The following is a 16,231-nucleotide window of genomic DNA, read 5'->3' on the forward strand; positions in this document are numbered from 1 at the left end:
AAAGACGGGTGGTGCAAAATGCGTTGAAGAGTTCTTTGCGTCGCAGACTCCAGACTTCTTTCACCATGGAATCCAATTGTTGGCAAAAGTGTGTGGCTGCAGACAGTGACTATTTTGATTAAGCAGGTATTGTAGTTTTGATTCTTTTGGCCTTTGGCAATGACGCACCTGGGACCGACAATTTCATTCGCACCAACCCAATACTTGAATTTGGAAACTGGTTGAAACGAGTTGTTATCAAGAATTAGATTTTGATTATTACCTGACACTTGGTTTCGGCCTGTAAGCATATATTTAGTTTTCTCCTTGCTAACTTCCAACCCTATCTCTTTTAGCGGCTTTGAAAAATACTTTAGCATTATTCTTAATTGTATTTACATCATCCCCCAGTAAGTCTACATCATCTGCATATGTTAACAGCTGAGTCACACCATTTAATTTTAGTTATTATTCGATTATGTAGTATTTCTTATAAAATTGCTTTCATATTCCACAACTAAATGTAAATACGGTGGAACCACAATTTCACATTCCCAGATTTAACATTTTCCTGCATTTTAAGCTTTCTCAGCTTGGTCCCCTAAAAAACGTAAAATCGAGGATCCACTGTAATCCAATAATACACAAATACAATTACGTTTTTCACAGGACTAAACTGAAGAAATATAAAATGCACGAAAATGTCAAATCGGGGTAAATTTTACAACATTTTGCTCCGTTGGGACCGTCAAGATTGTATGTGCAATGCGGGAAAATGTCAAATTGAGATTCCACTTAGTAGGCAAATGATCCTTCCCACCATTGCTGTTTACATACACATGGCGGGACATGCTCTTCGATTTGTTCAGAATCAAAGCGAGTGGTTTCTTTGGAAAACAGTTCAAATTCCAGACACTAGATGGCAGCATGTTCTGGTAATATATTTTCTTTGAGGGTGACATCAACAGCGACGAGCATATTTGAAATCGGCTTCAGTCGCTTTCCGTATTGAAATGAATCAACTGAAGTTGCTTGCAGAAAGCAAATCCTAACTAAAATGTCTATCAAGTCACACACACACACACACACACATATATGTTACCTGCTTCTCCACTTTGACAATCCGGCTAAAGAGGGAAACGTTCTGCTTGGGTAAATTCCATAGCAAGGGAACCAGTTTCGGCACAGAAGCTGCAGGGAAGAAAAGACATCACAACTTTGCCATGATTTGTAATGAAAACTGACACTGGAAACAATTCTTACAAGTTAGTTTTGATATAAATTTCAAACGGACAGACATGAAAATCTCGCTCACATCAATAAACTATGTACCTATATAAAATTATTGATTCTCAGAGGTAAGTTAAGTAGCAGGTGTGACCGACATGTGGCTATGTTATTTAACCAATGCCCAGAAGAAAGAAAGAAAAATAAATTAATTGTTAAAAAAATAAGTAGGTTATTTTTTTTGTAAAAAATCTGTAATGCATAAACATTTATTGTTCTTTTATCAATTCGATAAATAACCATGGAAACTATCAACACACATCTAAAAAAAAATCAAGAGACTCCACCATTGTCTTTTATCTAGGGTTGTTGATTTTTTTTGTAATTTTTTTTAAAAAAAGATTTTTTATTAAATCATGATTTCTTGGATAAATTTGATTGCTTCTACCAAAACTACTTTTTTCATTATATTTATTACATTTTCAATTTAGATGTTTATATAAAATTGAAAACTTGTAATGAACATTTCCACTCAATAGTTTTTACAACAATTTTAAAAGCTACACCCTGGAAAAATGACCCCTGAAAATTCTCGTGTTTCTCTGCGTTCAGTTTAAGGCAAAAACGAGACTTCCAAAGTTGCGAGGCTAGCGTTGCGCTGAAAACACTTAGAGAGAGCTAGTTTGTCGTCTGCTTCGAGCGTCCAGTATACTGGGGGTAGTCTAGGGTAACCGAACACGTGCAGCAGTTTTACAAATCTGTACAGATTTAAATAATGGAAGAAGGAGTGATAGCGGAAAGGAAAACTATGCTTTGTAATGATCGTCCTTCTATGAAATATCCCTGCTGCTCACGTGCAAAATAAATGAAAGGGTTCTGCTGCATGCATGTTCTCAAGTCATGTAAAAAATATTGCTTGTAAAATTGCTTGTAACCGAAATTTACCTTAACCTATGTAGTGTAAAATAAGAACTTTTACATTCTTCACTTTATTTATAAAGCCTATTTAACTTTCTTTTCCATAAAGCAATTTCAGTTTGTGTTTCATTTCTGTTACGCAAATTATGGTCAAATATATTGTTGTGCAGATAAGAGAAAATACACTGAGAAGATTACATCAGTTGCACAGTACATATCAATACTTAGTTTACGTATAATTATTTCAAGGAAATAATGTGTATAAACATGGGCGTATTTAAGGGGGATTCAAAGGGTCCAACTCCTCTCTTTTTTTGGTTCACTAAAATTACCAGTTTCCTTGTTCTATCCGCTTGTTCATAAAAAAATCCTTCGGACTTATTTCATTCTCTTAAATTAGAGACGTATAGGATGGGATACAAATGAGAAGGAAATTTCATAATTCCACACACCAGATGGGACTGCAGACCAATGTCTGCAATTTCCTGATAGTTTCAGAATTTCTGCAATAAGAAACTGCATTAAGACTGTCAAATCAGTTAATTTTTCCCCTTCAAGTCATCTTAAAGAAATTTGTTTTTCAAAACTGCAGTGACACAAGATGAATAGAAAAGTTTCAATACCAAGTATTGTGACTTCGTGACTACATAAACAACTTTGTCGGGTCCAGCACCCCCTCCCCCCTGCCTGCCCAACAAGCTTCCAGCCAGCAGTGTCCTGGATTTCACTTACGAAATAAAGCAATCCTAATCATACCAAAATTTGACCCCCCCTTACGTGAACTATATACACGTCCATGTGTATAACATTATATCCCATACTGAAATGGTACGATATATTTTGAATTTTGTACTGCGAAAAAAGCTGCCTCATCTCTTTACCCCGAACACATTAATTGCTTGGTTCACAACTTCACCACCAACGATCCTATCGAGACGAGACATGGCAGCCTTGGTTTCGTTCTTGTTGAGAGTTGTAAATGTCTGTCTCGTGTTTATTTGTAAATGTCTCATTGACAATCTCCTCTCGATTTATAAACATCAGTCTTGATTTCGGAGAGCAATTGTCGTTCTTGTCTCAAGTCTCGAAAAATATAAAATTAACAACATATGCAAAGGCTTATCGTACAAACTTTCACAGTGCCACAGAGATTATAAATACAAAAAACAAACAAAAAAAAAAAATTTCTTAATGATTTTTTTTTGTTTGTTTGTTTGACTTCTCGTTTGATCACTACGAGCCCTCGAAAACTGGATATTATCCTGCTTATATATGCAAACCAAACAGCAGATTTAGAATTACCATGAATGAACTGGCGTTGCAATTATTATTCACAAAATTCATGAATTCTCTAAGATAGTCGCATGTTCCAGGTTTGACTCTCGACCTGGGCATGACTGTTTTCTTGTGAGTGACATTTCATTGAACTGGATGTTGTTACATGGGGGGATGTTTGCTTGAGACTTTGGGGACAGCTAGGGGGATGTTTCTATTGTTAAGTTACTGTTGCTCATGAGATGGGACATTTCCCGTTTCATCTCATAAAAGGAGACGGGACAAGCGAATGTTTTCAAAATGAGACGGGACAGGCCAAAAGTTTTGTCTCGTATTGTGGGCAGGTTGGATGATACTTAGATTGTGCTGGTTGTTGTTGGTGGTGGTGGTGTGTGTGTGTGTTGGGGAGGTTCTTCTTCGAATACTCCTTGTAGTAATTCATCTTCATTGTCACGATTAGCCAAAAGTGGGAATCAATGTGATGTTAGAGAAGATACATACTAAATTAACCATGCGTTCTCATCGTTTCGGTTAAACAAAGTGACGGAAAAGCGATGTAAAAATATATATATATATATATATATATTAATTGAAGAAAACTGTCATTTACTACAGGAAATTTAAAAACTCCCCATACTTTTTTTTACTGTATCACCTCTTATATTGCAGAAATCGGCATGTAAACCAGTGTTCTAAACGTGTTGTTATTTTAAAATTTGAGAAGAAAATATTATGATGAAAATAATTGTAATTCCAGAAAAAGCATTCCTATAAGAATAAGTTCTTGCCAGTCAGAACCAACCTATGCATTCGCAATGAACAAGGCTGTTCATGTGTTCAGCCATTGACTGTTACACGTTTTGCTTTGTCAGCCTAATGAGAAAACCCTGTACCAAGTTGGTGAAGTATAGTAAATACTGCAATACTTTTAGGACATTAATTCATCTCCAAGAAACAGAGCACACACTTGTGCACTGGAAGTTATAAGATACTTCTGTTACACAGAAACAAGTGACTTTGCTTTCGCTTTCATGGCTGATGCTAAGTTAACAGGATGAGCAGAAGCCCTGAATGCACGCATTTCTAAGTGATGACATCAGAGGATCCCTAGTCTGTGCAGAGGACGTTTTCAAATCAGTGAATTTCAGTGGTGTTTGAAGGCTTGTTTCTCGAGAACCGAAACAAATATCGCGAGATATTTTGCACATCTCATGTTTGTGTCATTATCCATAAAATGAATGGATTTAAAACGTTTTTCATGTCAAAGTGGAAATGTCCATTTATATGATATTTTTATAAATTCAAGAAATCTGTCCTACACTGCCATATTTTAAAACAAAGTTTAATGAACAGACATTAGTAAAAGGCAACAACTTTAGGAAAAATAAATTTAACATATGAAATGTGATTCTAACTGTTCAGTTATAGGTGGCTGCGGTGGCTCAGTCGGTAACGCGTCTGACTACCATGCTAAAGGTCCCGGGTTCGATCCCCGGCCGGTTCAAATCCGGGAACTTTTCTAACGATGGAAGCGGCCCCGGCGCCCACCCAGCGTCGAATAACATGGGTACCTGGGGGAAACCCTGGGGGGTAAAGGCGGTCATGAGCGTGATGCTGATCACATCACCCCCACTCACGACCGGATCAAGAAAGTGTGGGGCGTTACCCCCACACCCCCTATACGCCTTCATGGCGTGGTGCTATGCACAGGGGAGCACTTTACCTTTTTTTTTTTTTTTTTTTTTTTACTGTTCAGTTATAAGTAAATGTTTCTGTACGAGGGGTGTTCCATAAGTAGTGAGCCTTATAGAGTTCCTATAGTTCAATCTGAAAAATAATTTGAATTTGAAATAGCAAATCTATGTAAGTGTATATGGAAAGCGGTGTCCAGTTCTAACCATTCTATTCGTCTTTGAAGGAACCAGAAGTGTGCTAAGTGCATAACATCAGAAAAATGAAGAGAGAAGAGACACGATCAGTGATCAAGTATCTGTTGACAAAGAGGTTGAGTCCCAAGGAAATCCATGAGGATATGGTGACAACCTTAGGAGAGGATGCTCCATCCTCTGCCACAGTGAAGAGATGGGTAGACATCAAAACAGTGGAAACACCCCAGCTCCCCCACCCCAAAGAAGGCAAAGTCTAGTCCTTCTGCTGGGAAAGTGACGACGACAGTCTTCTGGGACTCTAAGGGTGTTTTGCTGGTTGATCATCTCCAAAAGGGAAACACCATGACCGAAGAGCATTATGCTTCCCTGGTGAGGCAATTATGGGGTGGTTTGAAGACTAAGTGACTGGATGACGGAGTGATTCTGCATCAGGACAATGCACGTGTTCCCACATCGCTTCTTGCGATGGCAACCATCCATCATTGTGGGTTCCAATTGTTGGAACATCCCTTTTATTCACCTGATCTTGCTCCATCAGACTTTCATCTTCCCTAACCTGAAAAAAGCTTTGGGCGGTGTGCATTATCAGTGTGATGATGACGTCATCACTGCTGTGGATGACTATTTTGCAAGCCTTGAGGAAAGCTTTTACGAGACTGGGATAAAAGCACTGCAGAAGCGTTCGCAGAAGTGTGTGGACCTGCAGGGAGACTACATAGAAAAGTAGGTTGCTATTGGGGTCACATCCTGTTCCCTTCTAGCTTAGGCTCGCTACTTATGGGACACTCCTCGTAGTACTGTTACAAAATAAACTTGATTGTACGACATTGATACATATTCATATATACATATTGTCTATTGAGTAGAGTTACCAGATGACAAACTTTAAAAAAGAGGACATTTTTAGATTTCACAAAAGATTTTGCAGAAGTGATATACTATAAACATTATAAAATTATATAATATTTTTGAATTCTGATATTCTTACCTATTGTTAGAAACTTATGTCACACATCCTGTTCCCTTCTAGCCCCCCTCAAGTGCCCTGGTGGCAACAACAGAAAATACTCAAACGTCCAGCATTTTTTCTTTTTTTCTTATCTTTGCGCTTTCAACTGAGAGTACTGTATTTCCTTAATTTGCAATTGAACACTGACACAATATTAACAGTTATTTATTCGGTACGGTCAATAAATAACCGGATTAATGCCGTGAAAAAGTTAAATAAAGTGACAGAGCGAAGAAACTTACGGGACATGTAGGCCAGCCTGGGGTACGCTACAAGTCTGCGGGACGAGTTCCAGACCGCATCGCTAGGTGGCAGCACTGGCAGGGAAGGGAGGTTGTGTATGTGCAATTTGCTTCCAAGGTGCCAGTCATTCAGTGAGGTGAGTCATGGCGTTCACAGTGTCAGTGCCTCAACAACGCAGGGGAGTATGCCATTACAGATGAGTCCATTTATGCCGTTGATGATCTCATAGGGGAGTGTCAGGAGATTAGTCTGAACCAGATTGCAACCGAACTCGGCATTAGTCATGGTACAGCATACGCTATTGTTCATGAACAGGGACGGCGCCAGAAATTTTCGACCGGGTGGGCAGAAGGTGTATATTAATAGATTTGGGTGGGCAGTTATAAATGTAAGCCATATACGTGTGTGTGTGTGTATATATATATGCATGTAAGACACATATGTACGACATACTACATGCATATGTATACCCTTCTCTCTTACACTCCCGATTTCCCTTCACTTGTTTTCCCTTTGCTTTTCATCTTTTCTGTTTTACTCCCTAATGCCTTTTTATAGCTTTCTTTCTCAGCTTGTAACCTCCTTTCACTTTCTCTCATTCCATTCTTCAAATGTTTCTCTTAACTGCCATGCACACACACGTGTGTGTGTTTGGTGTCTTCCCTCTTTCTTTACTAATCTATTCTTGCATCTTGTTCCACTACTTTGTCTCCTTCAAGGAAGTGTTTGTGTGTGCGCAGCCATACATTCTAATCACATTCTTTCCTTCTCGTCAATGTAGTGAAATAAATTTGAATTGGTTGCATCTCATTTTGTCCAAGTGCAAAAATACAAGGCACATACCTACTACACTTTATATATTAGGACCACGACAGTGATAGAAATTGTGATGGTAGACAATGGTGAAGGATTAAAATACTTTTTCGTAATTTAAATGCATGTTCCTGATCATATTACTTTCATCATATGAGTTTTTTGACTGAAACTTGGCTTACAAAGTTATTGCAACTGACAAATGTATCTGAATGCAGTAACGGCTATCGGGTGCCAAAACTTGGGGGAAAGGACAGTTTACTTTTTTTGGTCGAAAAGTCTTAGCATTAAGAGGACTGTGCGGTTACAAAAAGTGGCACTGGATATTTGGATTAAAATTAATGTATTATTGAGAATGTACACACATACATGGAAGAAACAATTATTTGTTCATTCTGCATAAAGTATCCCCAGGCTTATGAAAGGCTATTTTGAAAAAATATTGCCCAAAAGTAATAATCAAGTAACACTGAAAAATCTGTCAGCTAAGTTGTTATTCGTTTTCTGAAGTAAGTCTTCGTTACTCATGCGGGAGAAGTAACACGCGTATGGTTAGATGAACACATGCACTGAGGTAACAAATAGTTTACATTTTGTAGAATGTGATTTTGGACACAAGGAATTCATCGAAATTGATCACTATACCCTGTAATTCATCTCCTTTTCACAGACGACTTGGATTGTTTGGCTTGACCTTTTCGAAAGCGCTCAAATGTCAACCTCTATACTACCCAGTATACCCTGGAAACTTTAATCCTGCAGGCGAACGAGTCTCTGGCGCCTGGAACTTCAGTTAAAATAATAATTTGGGGGGGTTGTATTTTCAATGACTATGTGTATTTGCCCCCCCCCCTTTTCGTTACGTTCATCTAATCACCATTGAACCTCATTGTCGTCATTAGCCAAAATTAGCAGAAAAGTGATTTCACATAGAACAAATCAGTCGAATCATCAACAACTTACTCTTCCAAAAGTGGAGTTTCATTAGTTCATACCACTTCGAAAGTTGAGGTGGTGCTTTCAATTTCACAGTGTTTCATTGTCGGTTCAAGGCAGTTAACTCCGTGAACAATAACTTTGTTTTCCGAAATTCTCAAATATTTATCTCTGGCAATACACCCTCTTAAACGAACGCATCTTTTATGGTGATAATATAACACGTTCCCTGTCATTTCTTTCTGTATATTTATTTTTCTCAAATGGCATAACGTTGTCGCCTTATAATGAAGAGGTTCTGGTTTCTACTACCCCCTCCCCTGGTGGAAGCATCTGCATATTGCACACTGGTTCGGACTCCACATTAAACTGTAGGTTTATTCCCGATTAGCCTATCGGAGCATAAAATTCGACTTAAAAACAAATAAACAAAATTTTCTTATGGATACTTCGTGATGTACCTTTTCTTCTTTACTTCATCGGCATCTACAGATTCTGTTGACCTTTTCGGCTAAACCTCTGATGCTTCTAAAGTTCAAACCATTCTCAAAACAAAGCCCTTAAAACAAAGCTTTCCTTCCAACCGCTTTTTCTAATTCTACGTAAGTTAATCACAAGAAAAATCGCATGATTACGTAACTGATAGGCAAAATTTATGTCTGGAACCAGGATTTCTAAATAGAATTAGCCACCCATTATCAATTCAATAATTCTGTTGCTTTTTTCAAACCCACATAACAGTTACATCAAAATTAATATAACTCTGTATTGTAGTGGTTATTGTGACTGCTTCTTATTAGTATTTATTAGTAGAACGAATACAAAGTTGTTATTTTGTATACCATGTAGATATTTGGAAATGACAGGCTAATGTAAAATATAAATATAAAGATTGTAACGAAATAAAGACAGAAACACTTCTGGAATTTCAATGTAGACCCAGTGGCGGCGATCAGGGGGCAGTTGCCCCCCACTTTTCGCCACTTTTGCCCCCGCTCTGCTAAGCCTTATCTACAAAGGGAAATATACTGTCTTTGCCCTCCTGGTTTTGGAACCCATTCGCCGCCACTGTGTAGACCTAATTAAAAAGTCGAAATAATTTATTGTGTTGCTGGAGGAAGCAACGCTGAGGTTTTTATTTGTTTATTTAAATATTATTTTAATCATACGCAGGCCGGGATTTATATATGTGAAGCCCCAGAGCTTACATCACCAAGACCCCACCCCAATCCCCTCCACACTTTCAGTTATAACTTTTCGCCAAGCTACATGAGGTGGTTAGTTATACATATTTCTACATATTTTTCATCGCATCCGAAGTACCTAATTTTTTCTGTATGTGTTACTTTTCAAAGCAGTTTTTCCACCAGTGAAGGCCCGGAGCTGCAGCCCTCAAGGTCACCCTAAACCCCGATCTCATTTTGACCATACCCTGCATAATTTTGCCTCCTAAGCCCACTAGCTTTTTCTAATCATAGAAGTATTCAATTGGTCACAGTTGTCTTGTTTCAAGACCTCTAGTAATTCATTCTGCTTTCTAATAACAAAGTTAAATCAGCTTTTTATGGGATGATGATATGTGAACATTTCCAGTATAGATAATATTCGTTAGTAAAATATACATGTAATGAACACCAGAATACACTTATTTATTGCAACATTCACATATCTCTAAGTATATGTACTTAGTGAATTTGTTTGGGTGGGCAATCGGGTGGGCACAGGAATTTTTGGGTGGGCGCTTGCCCACCCGTGCCCACCCCTGTCGCCGTCCCTGTTCATGAACACCTTCACTATGGTGTTGCCTTCTGCCGTCAAAAACTGTATCACGGATCCCTGAACTTCCTTTGTGGCACCTGACAGTGTGAACGCCCTGACTCATCTCACCGAATGACTGACTGGCACCTTGGAGGCAAATTACACATACACAACCTTCCTTCCCTGCCAGTGCTGCCACCTAGCGACGAGATCTGGAACTCGTCTCAGACATGTGGCGTACCCCAGCCTGGGCTACATATCCCGTAAGTTTCATCACTCTGTCACTTTATTTCGCTTTTTCACAGCATTAATCTGGTTATTTATTGACTGTACCAAGTACAAATATAAAATGTTGTTACAAATCTTGAAGTTGAAACAAAAGGAGGACATTACCCCATTTTTGTAAAAACCTGACCAAACCATATTTGGACCCGAAAAAGAGGACATATCAGAGTAAAAGAGAACATCTGGCAACCCTACCATTGAGAATGCAAATGTTCTGTCTTCAAATTGTAAACGAATTAGGATATTATGGCTGTGGTCTCTCTAGGATGTAATTGTTTCATCTGTGCTACCAATTGATTGATTGAGTTGGTGTTTTAACAGTTGGGCTGAAAAGTTCATAGGCTGACTCATAGATGGCGTTACTAGAATTAAATCCATGTGATTTTTACTTAGTACTTCAAAAGATATGTGTATAAATTTCACAGCTGCCGGATAATTAGTTCGTGAGATATAGCATTGTGAGTGAAGCAGCTTTTGTTATTGTGAAAAAATGGATAAAAAAGAATTTCGTGTGTTAATAAAGCATTGCTTTTTGGCGAAAAAAAAATACTGTTGAAGCCAAGACTTGGCTTGATAAACATTATTCGGACTCTGCACTAGGAAAATCAACCGTTGAGAAGTGGTTTGCTAAATTTAAACGAGGCGAAATGAGCATCGAAGACGATGCACGCAGTGGATGCCCCAAAGAGGCTGTTACCGACAAAAACATCAAAAAAGTCCACTAAATAAATTTAAATGATGGTAAAGTGAAGTTGATCGAGATAGCTGAGACTTTAAAAATATCAAAGGAACGTGTTGGACATATTGTGCATGAATATTTGAACATGCGAAAGCTGTGCAAAAAAGTGCTGTTTCATCAAGACAATGCACCGTGTCACAAATCAATGAAAACGATGGCAAAATTATATGAATTAGACTACGAATTGCTTCCCCATCCACCATATTCTCCAGATCTGGCCCCCAGTGACTTTTTCCTGTTTGCAGACCTTAAAAGAATGCTCGCTGGAAAGAAATTTAGCACTGATGAAGAGGTAATCGCCGAAACTGAGGCCTATTTTGAGGCTAAAGAGAAATCGTACTATAAAAATGGCATCCAAAAATTGTATGACCGCTATAATCGTTGTATTGCCCTCGAAGGCAACTATATTGAATAATAAAATCGAATTTTGTCAAAATAATATTTTTTACTATGTTAGCCTACGAACTTTTCAGCCCAACTGTTAAGTCCACTTAATGCACAGTAAGGCTAATCGGGACTGGACCTACAGTTTAAAGTGGGATCTGAACCAATATGTGCCTCCACTGAGTATCGAACCCAGGACACCTTGTCATCTCTGTTACTGTCTGATACAACCAATATTGATATACTGAGAGTCTCTTTTGGTCCTTGTGCAGATAGATACTCTTCTGACACTTGTGGTTTGTTAAGGAAATCTTATGACAATTTCCTTAAGAAACCACAAGTGTCAGCAGAGTATGAGATAAACCATTTGCATTTTAACCTCAGTCACTTGTGGGAGTTGCTTAAGAATAGTAATGGTCTTCGGTTCTTACTTTTGTTGCTAAAAGACAAAAAATTTGGATAATAGTGGAATCAAAGTAGTTGACTGATTCCCAAAATATGAATTACATATTTTACTTTGCTACAGAATGACAAATTTATCATGAAATTGTTTCATCTCCATCTCGTCTCCAGAATGCAGTGGGCACTCTCACAAAGCTAGTGTTGCGTGCTATTGTTCTATTTAAAATTTCAATTATTAATTACAGCATAAGTAACAAACTTAACAACTTCTTCTTTTTAGAGGCACTTCAATATATCAGCCTTTGCAATGGTACAAACTTGCAATGGTGACAAAGGTTCAATAAATATATCATGTCAAACTTTAAAGGGATCTACTGAAAAAAAAATGGAAATTTGGACATAGAACATTTACATTCTCAGTGGATGCAAATGCTCTTTTACAAGTTCTGAACTGCAAATTAATTGCTGGACTACCTGTATTTTATCTAGGGTTCTACAATCCCCTATTCTTAAAATAAGGAATATTGAAAAAAGCGCTGAACATACTTTAAAGCTAAATTTTAAAATTCTAGATTAACTAAACTATTGAAGAAAAGAAACACCTTTGAGAACATTTTAAACATGCACTCCCTCAAAAGTTTAAATACACCCGCCGCGAAATAACTTCGAACCTCATGTGAAATCGTCGTAGTAAGCAGTCTATCACTTTGTAGCCTTGCATTTAATGTTGTTTGTAATAATGTAATACACAACAGTGTATTACTGCTAGTAAGCAAGTTCATTTCATTTCGTATTGTTAGTTGACACAGAAAGAGTGACTTTCTGCTGTAGTGTGTGTGATAAATTGTTTTGTTTTCATGTGGTGCACTTTGTGTTGGATATTTTTCTACTGTATTGACTACTGTACAGGTGTATTTGTGAAATGCCAGGAAAGTACTGTAGTAGTGTGGAAAAAGCCAGGGAAGTAAAAACGTCCCGATAAAGACTATATGCAAACAAACAGGTCGTGCAAAATCAACCATAATGAAGGTATTGGCAGCCGCCAGAGGACTGCCTTCGACTGTCATTCCAAAGCACAAACTCCGTGGTGGGAGGCAAAGAAAAACAACCAAATCTACAGACGCTCTCCTAATGAGAGAAATAAAGAAAAACCCTCTACTGACAGCGTCAGAACTTAAAGAAATGCACCAGAGTCTGCTAGAAAACGTTAGTGAGGTCCGAAGTCATTTTGCGGCGGGTGTATGCTGATTATATTCTGACATTCTGCTCAATTCCACAATATTAAGTAAGTCTCACAATGATGGATTTCTGAGCAGCCAATACGATGGGTCTAACTAAGGCCATCAGTAATTTCCTTTCACAGGAAGTTAAAGTTGATTTATTATTTTATCTATGAACACAAATTTTCCACCTATTCTGTTCTGAAACGGTTACACAATTTTGAGTGAATCGTGCGAAAAGATGAGAAAAAACTACGCCAGCTGAAGATGCTGTTGTTGTGAACAGTTGCCAAATACAACACTGTCCTTTCTAAAAGCCCACTTTGTTATTTTCACCACACAAGTGGTGGAACTTTATAACAGATTGTTGTAGGACTTGCGATTTCCTCCGGAACGAATGAGGATGAAAAAGACTTCACTCCCCTCTTAAAAAGTAGACTGTGCTAGATTTTGGTGCACAAGAGTGCAGTCAGTGGAAGAGAGTTATGGCGTCTCGTCTTTGCGGTTGAGGTTCGGCACGTTGCCGAAAAAAAATGAAAAGTTTGCAGTCATTCAAGCTGTTGACAATTCTTAGATTTTGTCACCGCGAAACACAAAAGGGCATGGATAGTTCGAGCCCAAAAGAGAACTCATAGTTTGAAAGAAGGAAAGACTTGTAGTGTGATGGATCGGCAAGTGGTGGCTTCTACCGCAACTATTTAAGGATACAGACAGGAGGAATGAAGAGGAAGTGCTAACCAGAAGTTGAAGAATATAAGTGCTCAGTGATTTTGGTAGTGTCTTGTTTAAGTGTTGAGAGCTCTCAATATGTGGCCTTATTAGCGTCGGTCATTATAAAGTTAAAAGTACTGAACTATACAACCGTGAGTAATGTTTCTCAATGTGTTATAGACATCTCTACGCTGGGAGGAACTCATCAACGTTGAAGTCTACTCTGTTTCAAAGGCAACAGATCCCGTTGTGGTAGCACTGCCAGAGACGATTCCACGTAGGTAAAACAGCGATAGCGAAAAATCAGGGGAGGCCAGGCCGGCTCGGTAGCTCAATGGTTAGAGCAATGACACGGTACGCCAGACACCTGGGTTCGAGTCCTGGTCGAGCCTGCATTTTTTGCTGAAAATTTCAGTCTTGTATGTAACCACATGGGATATTGAAAAATTTCAAATCAGAAGCTTGAATAGGTGGAAGAATGACAAAATGAAAACAAAAAATCCTACAAGGATTTGAAAAACTATTTGTGCAATGTTCACAAAATAGGTTATAAAATTCTTACCAAGTTCATAGACGATATCCACCACACATCTGTACACCTGAAGGAAAAGGAAACCTTTATTAGATTTACCTGTATTTAAAAAATATAAGTATGAAATAATGCCAAAGAAACTAATAAAGGGTTATCCAATAAGAATGATATGATTTTGAAATGATCTGGCAACTATGCTTCAAATGTTATAACTGTCACTTGTTGTCATTTGTGTTTAGCATACTGTGACAATTCATCATGGCTAAATACACGCTTCAAGAACGTTTGGTTATTATCCAAAAATTTTATGAAAATAGACGTTATATTGAACTTGAAACGGATCTTAATTTTGGGCCAAAAATTATCTTCTCAGATGAACCTCATTTCTGGTTAAGTGGATATGTTAACAAACAAAATTGTTATTTTTGGTGTGAAAACAATGCACAAGAGATTCACGAGAAGCCCTTGCATTCGCAAAAGGTCACTGTATGGTGTGGTTTATGGCATGGTGGCATCATCGGACCATTTTTTTTTTTTTTTCAAAACGAGGTAGGAGATGCAGTTACAGTGACTGGTGAGTGGTACCGATTGATGTTAACAGGTTTTTGTGGCTAAATTTAGATGAATTGAATTGGAGGACATGTGGTTCCAACAAGACGGTGCCACATGTCACACTGCTAATGCCACTATTGAAGAATTGCAAGAACAGTTTGGTGAAAGGATAATTTCAAGAAATTCAACTGTTAGTTGGCCTCCAAGAAGTTGTGATTTAACTCCTTTAGATTGCTTTTTGTGTGGTTATTTGAAATCTATAGTCTGTGGAAACACACCATGCATTTAGATTGAACATCGAATGCTGCATTCGTGACATTGCACAAAGTCAAGGTGGACACTTAAATGATGTGTTGTTCAAAACATAATGTCATAAACTATGTTTCAAAATAATATAAAAAGTTTGGTTGTATCCGAAAACGTTTTTATTTTTTTCATTGTAAAATCATATCGTTCTTATTGGCAGCTCTGGGGTTCACCCAGCCACATAATTTTATACTCCTCCAGTTTTGATTTTTGTTATTTATCATCACTTTTCCGCCATTTTTGACTAATCACACTGATGAAGATGAGTGATGATACAAGGGAGAGTCAAAAGAAACCTTCAAAGTCCAATAGAAAATGCAAGGCAAACTGTATACAGCTCAAATTTACATGAGGTATCAACTGTTATTTACAAAATAACCTCAAGGCTGCAACACTAATCAAATGAGTTTCAAAACTACATTTATGTTGTTTTAAAAATGGCATCTTCTATATATACCTAGTCATATCAAAAATTCTGTTACGAAGTTAATAATGAACTACAGGCACAGTGAGCAAGCTAATGTATTAATATTTGGATGTTACAAAAGTACAGGTCTTGCCAACACAGAGCACCAATGACTGTTCAAAATGGCCACCTCTGGCCTTCACACAGGCCCAAAGTCTTGGAGGCCAGTCATCGTTCGCAGCAGGCACAGTCTCGAGGGGAAATTCTGCCACTGCCTTCACAAGAGAACGCTCAAGACTTGCATGGTTTGGATGCCTCTTCCTACAGAACATGCCCTCCAAAACGGACCACAACCTGTAGTCCAATGGGCTGTCGGGGCTGCTAGAGAGCTAATCAGCCGGAGCAATGAAAGCAGGCACATTCCTCTGAAGCCACCCCTATGTGGTCTTTGCCTTGTGGGCCGGTGCTGAGTCCTGCTGGAAGCTCCACGGCTCATTGATGAACATGATGCGGGTCAATGATTTCACAAGTGGCTCCAACACTGTTGCTTGGTACACTTTTGCAGATGTTTTCACACCATGTTCACAGAAGTGGAGGTCAGTTGTGCCATTGTACGAAACTCCCCACCAAACCATCACTGAGGCAGG

The 16,231-nt window shown here is 38.3% G+C and overlaps 1 protein-coding gene across 2 annotated transcripts in view; it reads right to left on the bottom strand.

The window, feature by feature from the left end:
- Positions 1–16,231, bottom strand: part of LOC145981752 (uncharacterized) — a 132,677-nt gene that overhangs the window by 48,144 nt on the left and 68,302 nt on the right. For both annotated transcript variants that reach the window (XM_083115158.1, XM_083115159.1), the window contains 2 exons: positions 14,351–14,387; positions 1,082–1,170 (listed from right to left, as the gene is read on the bottom strand). In XM_083115158.1, the coding sequence (XP_082971284.1) occupies positions 1,082–1,170; positions 14,351–14,387 (126 nt within the window). The remainder of the gene's footprint in view (positions 1–1,081; positions 1,171–14,350; positions 14,388–16,231) is intronic.

The sequence above is a fragment of the Lepisma saccharinum genome, chromosome 30, assembly GCF_977018435.1.
Source record: "Lepisma saccharinum chromosome 30, izLepSacc3.1, whole genome shotgun sequence".
Lineage (NCBI taxonomy): Eukaryota > Metazoa > Arthropoda > Insecta > Zygentoma > Lepismatidae > Lepisma > Lepisma saccharinum.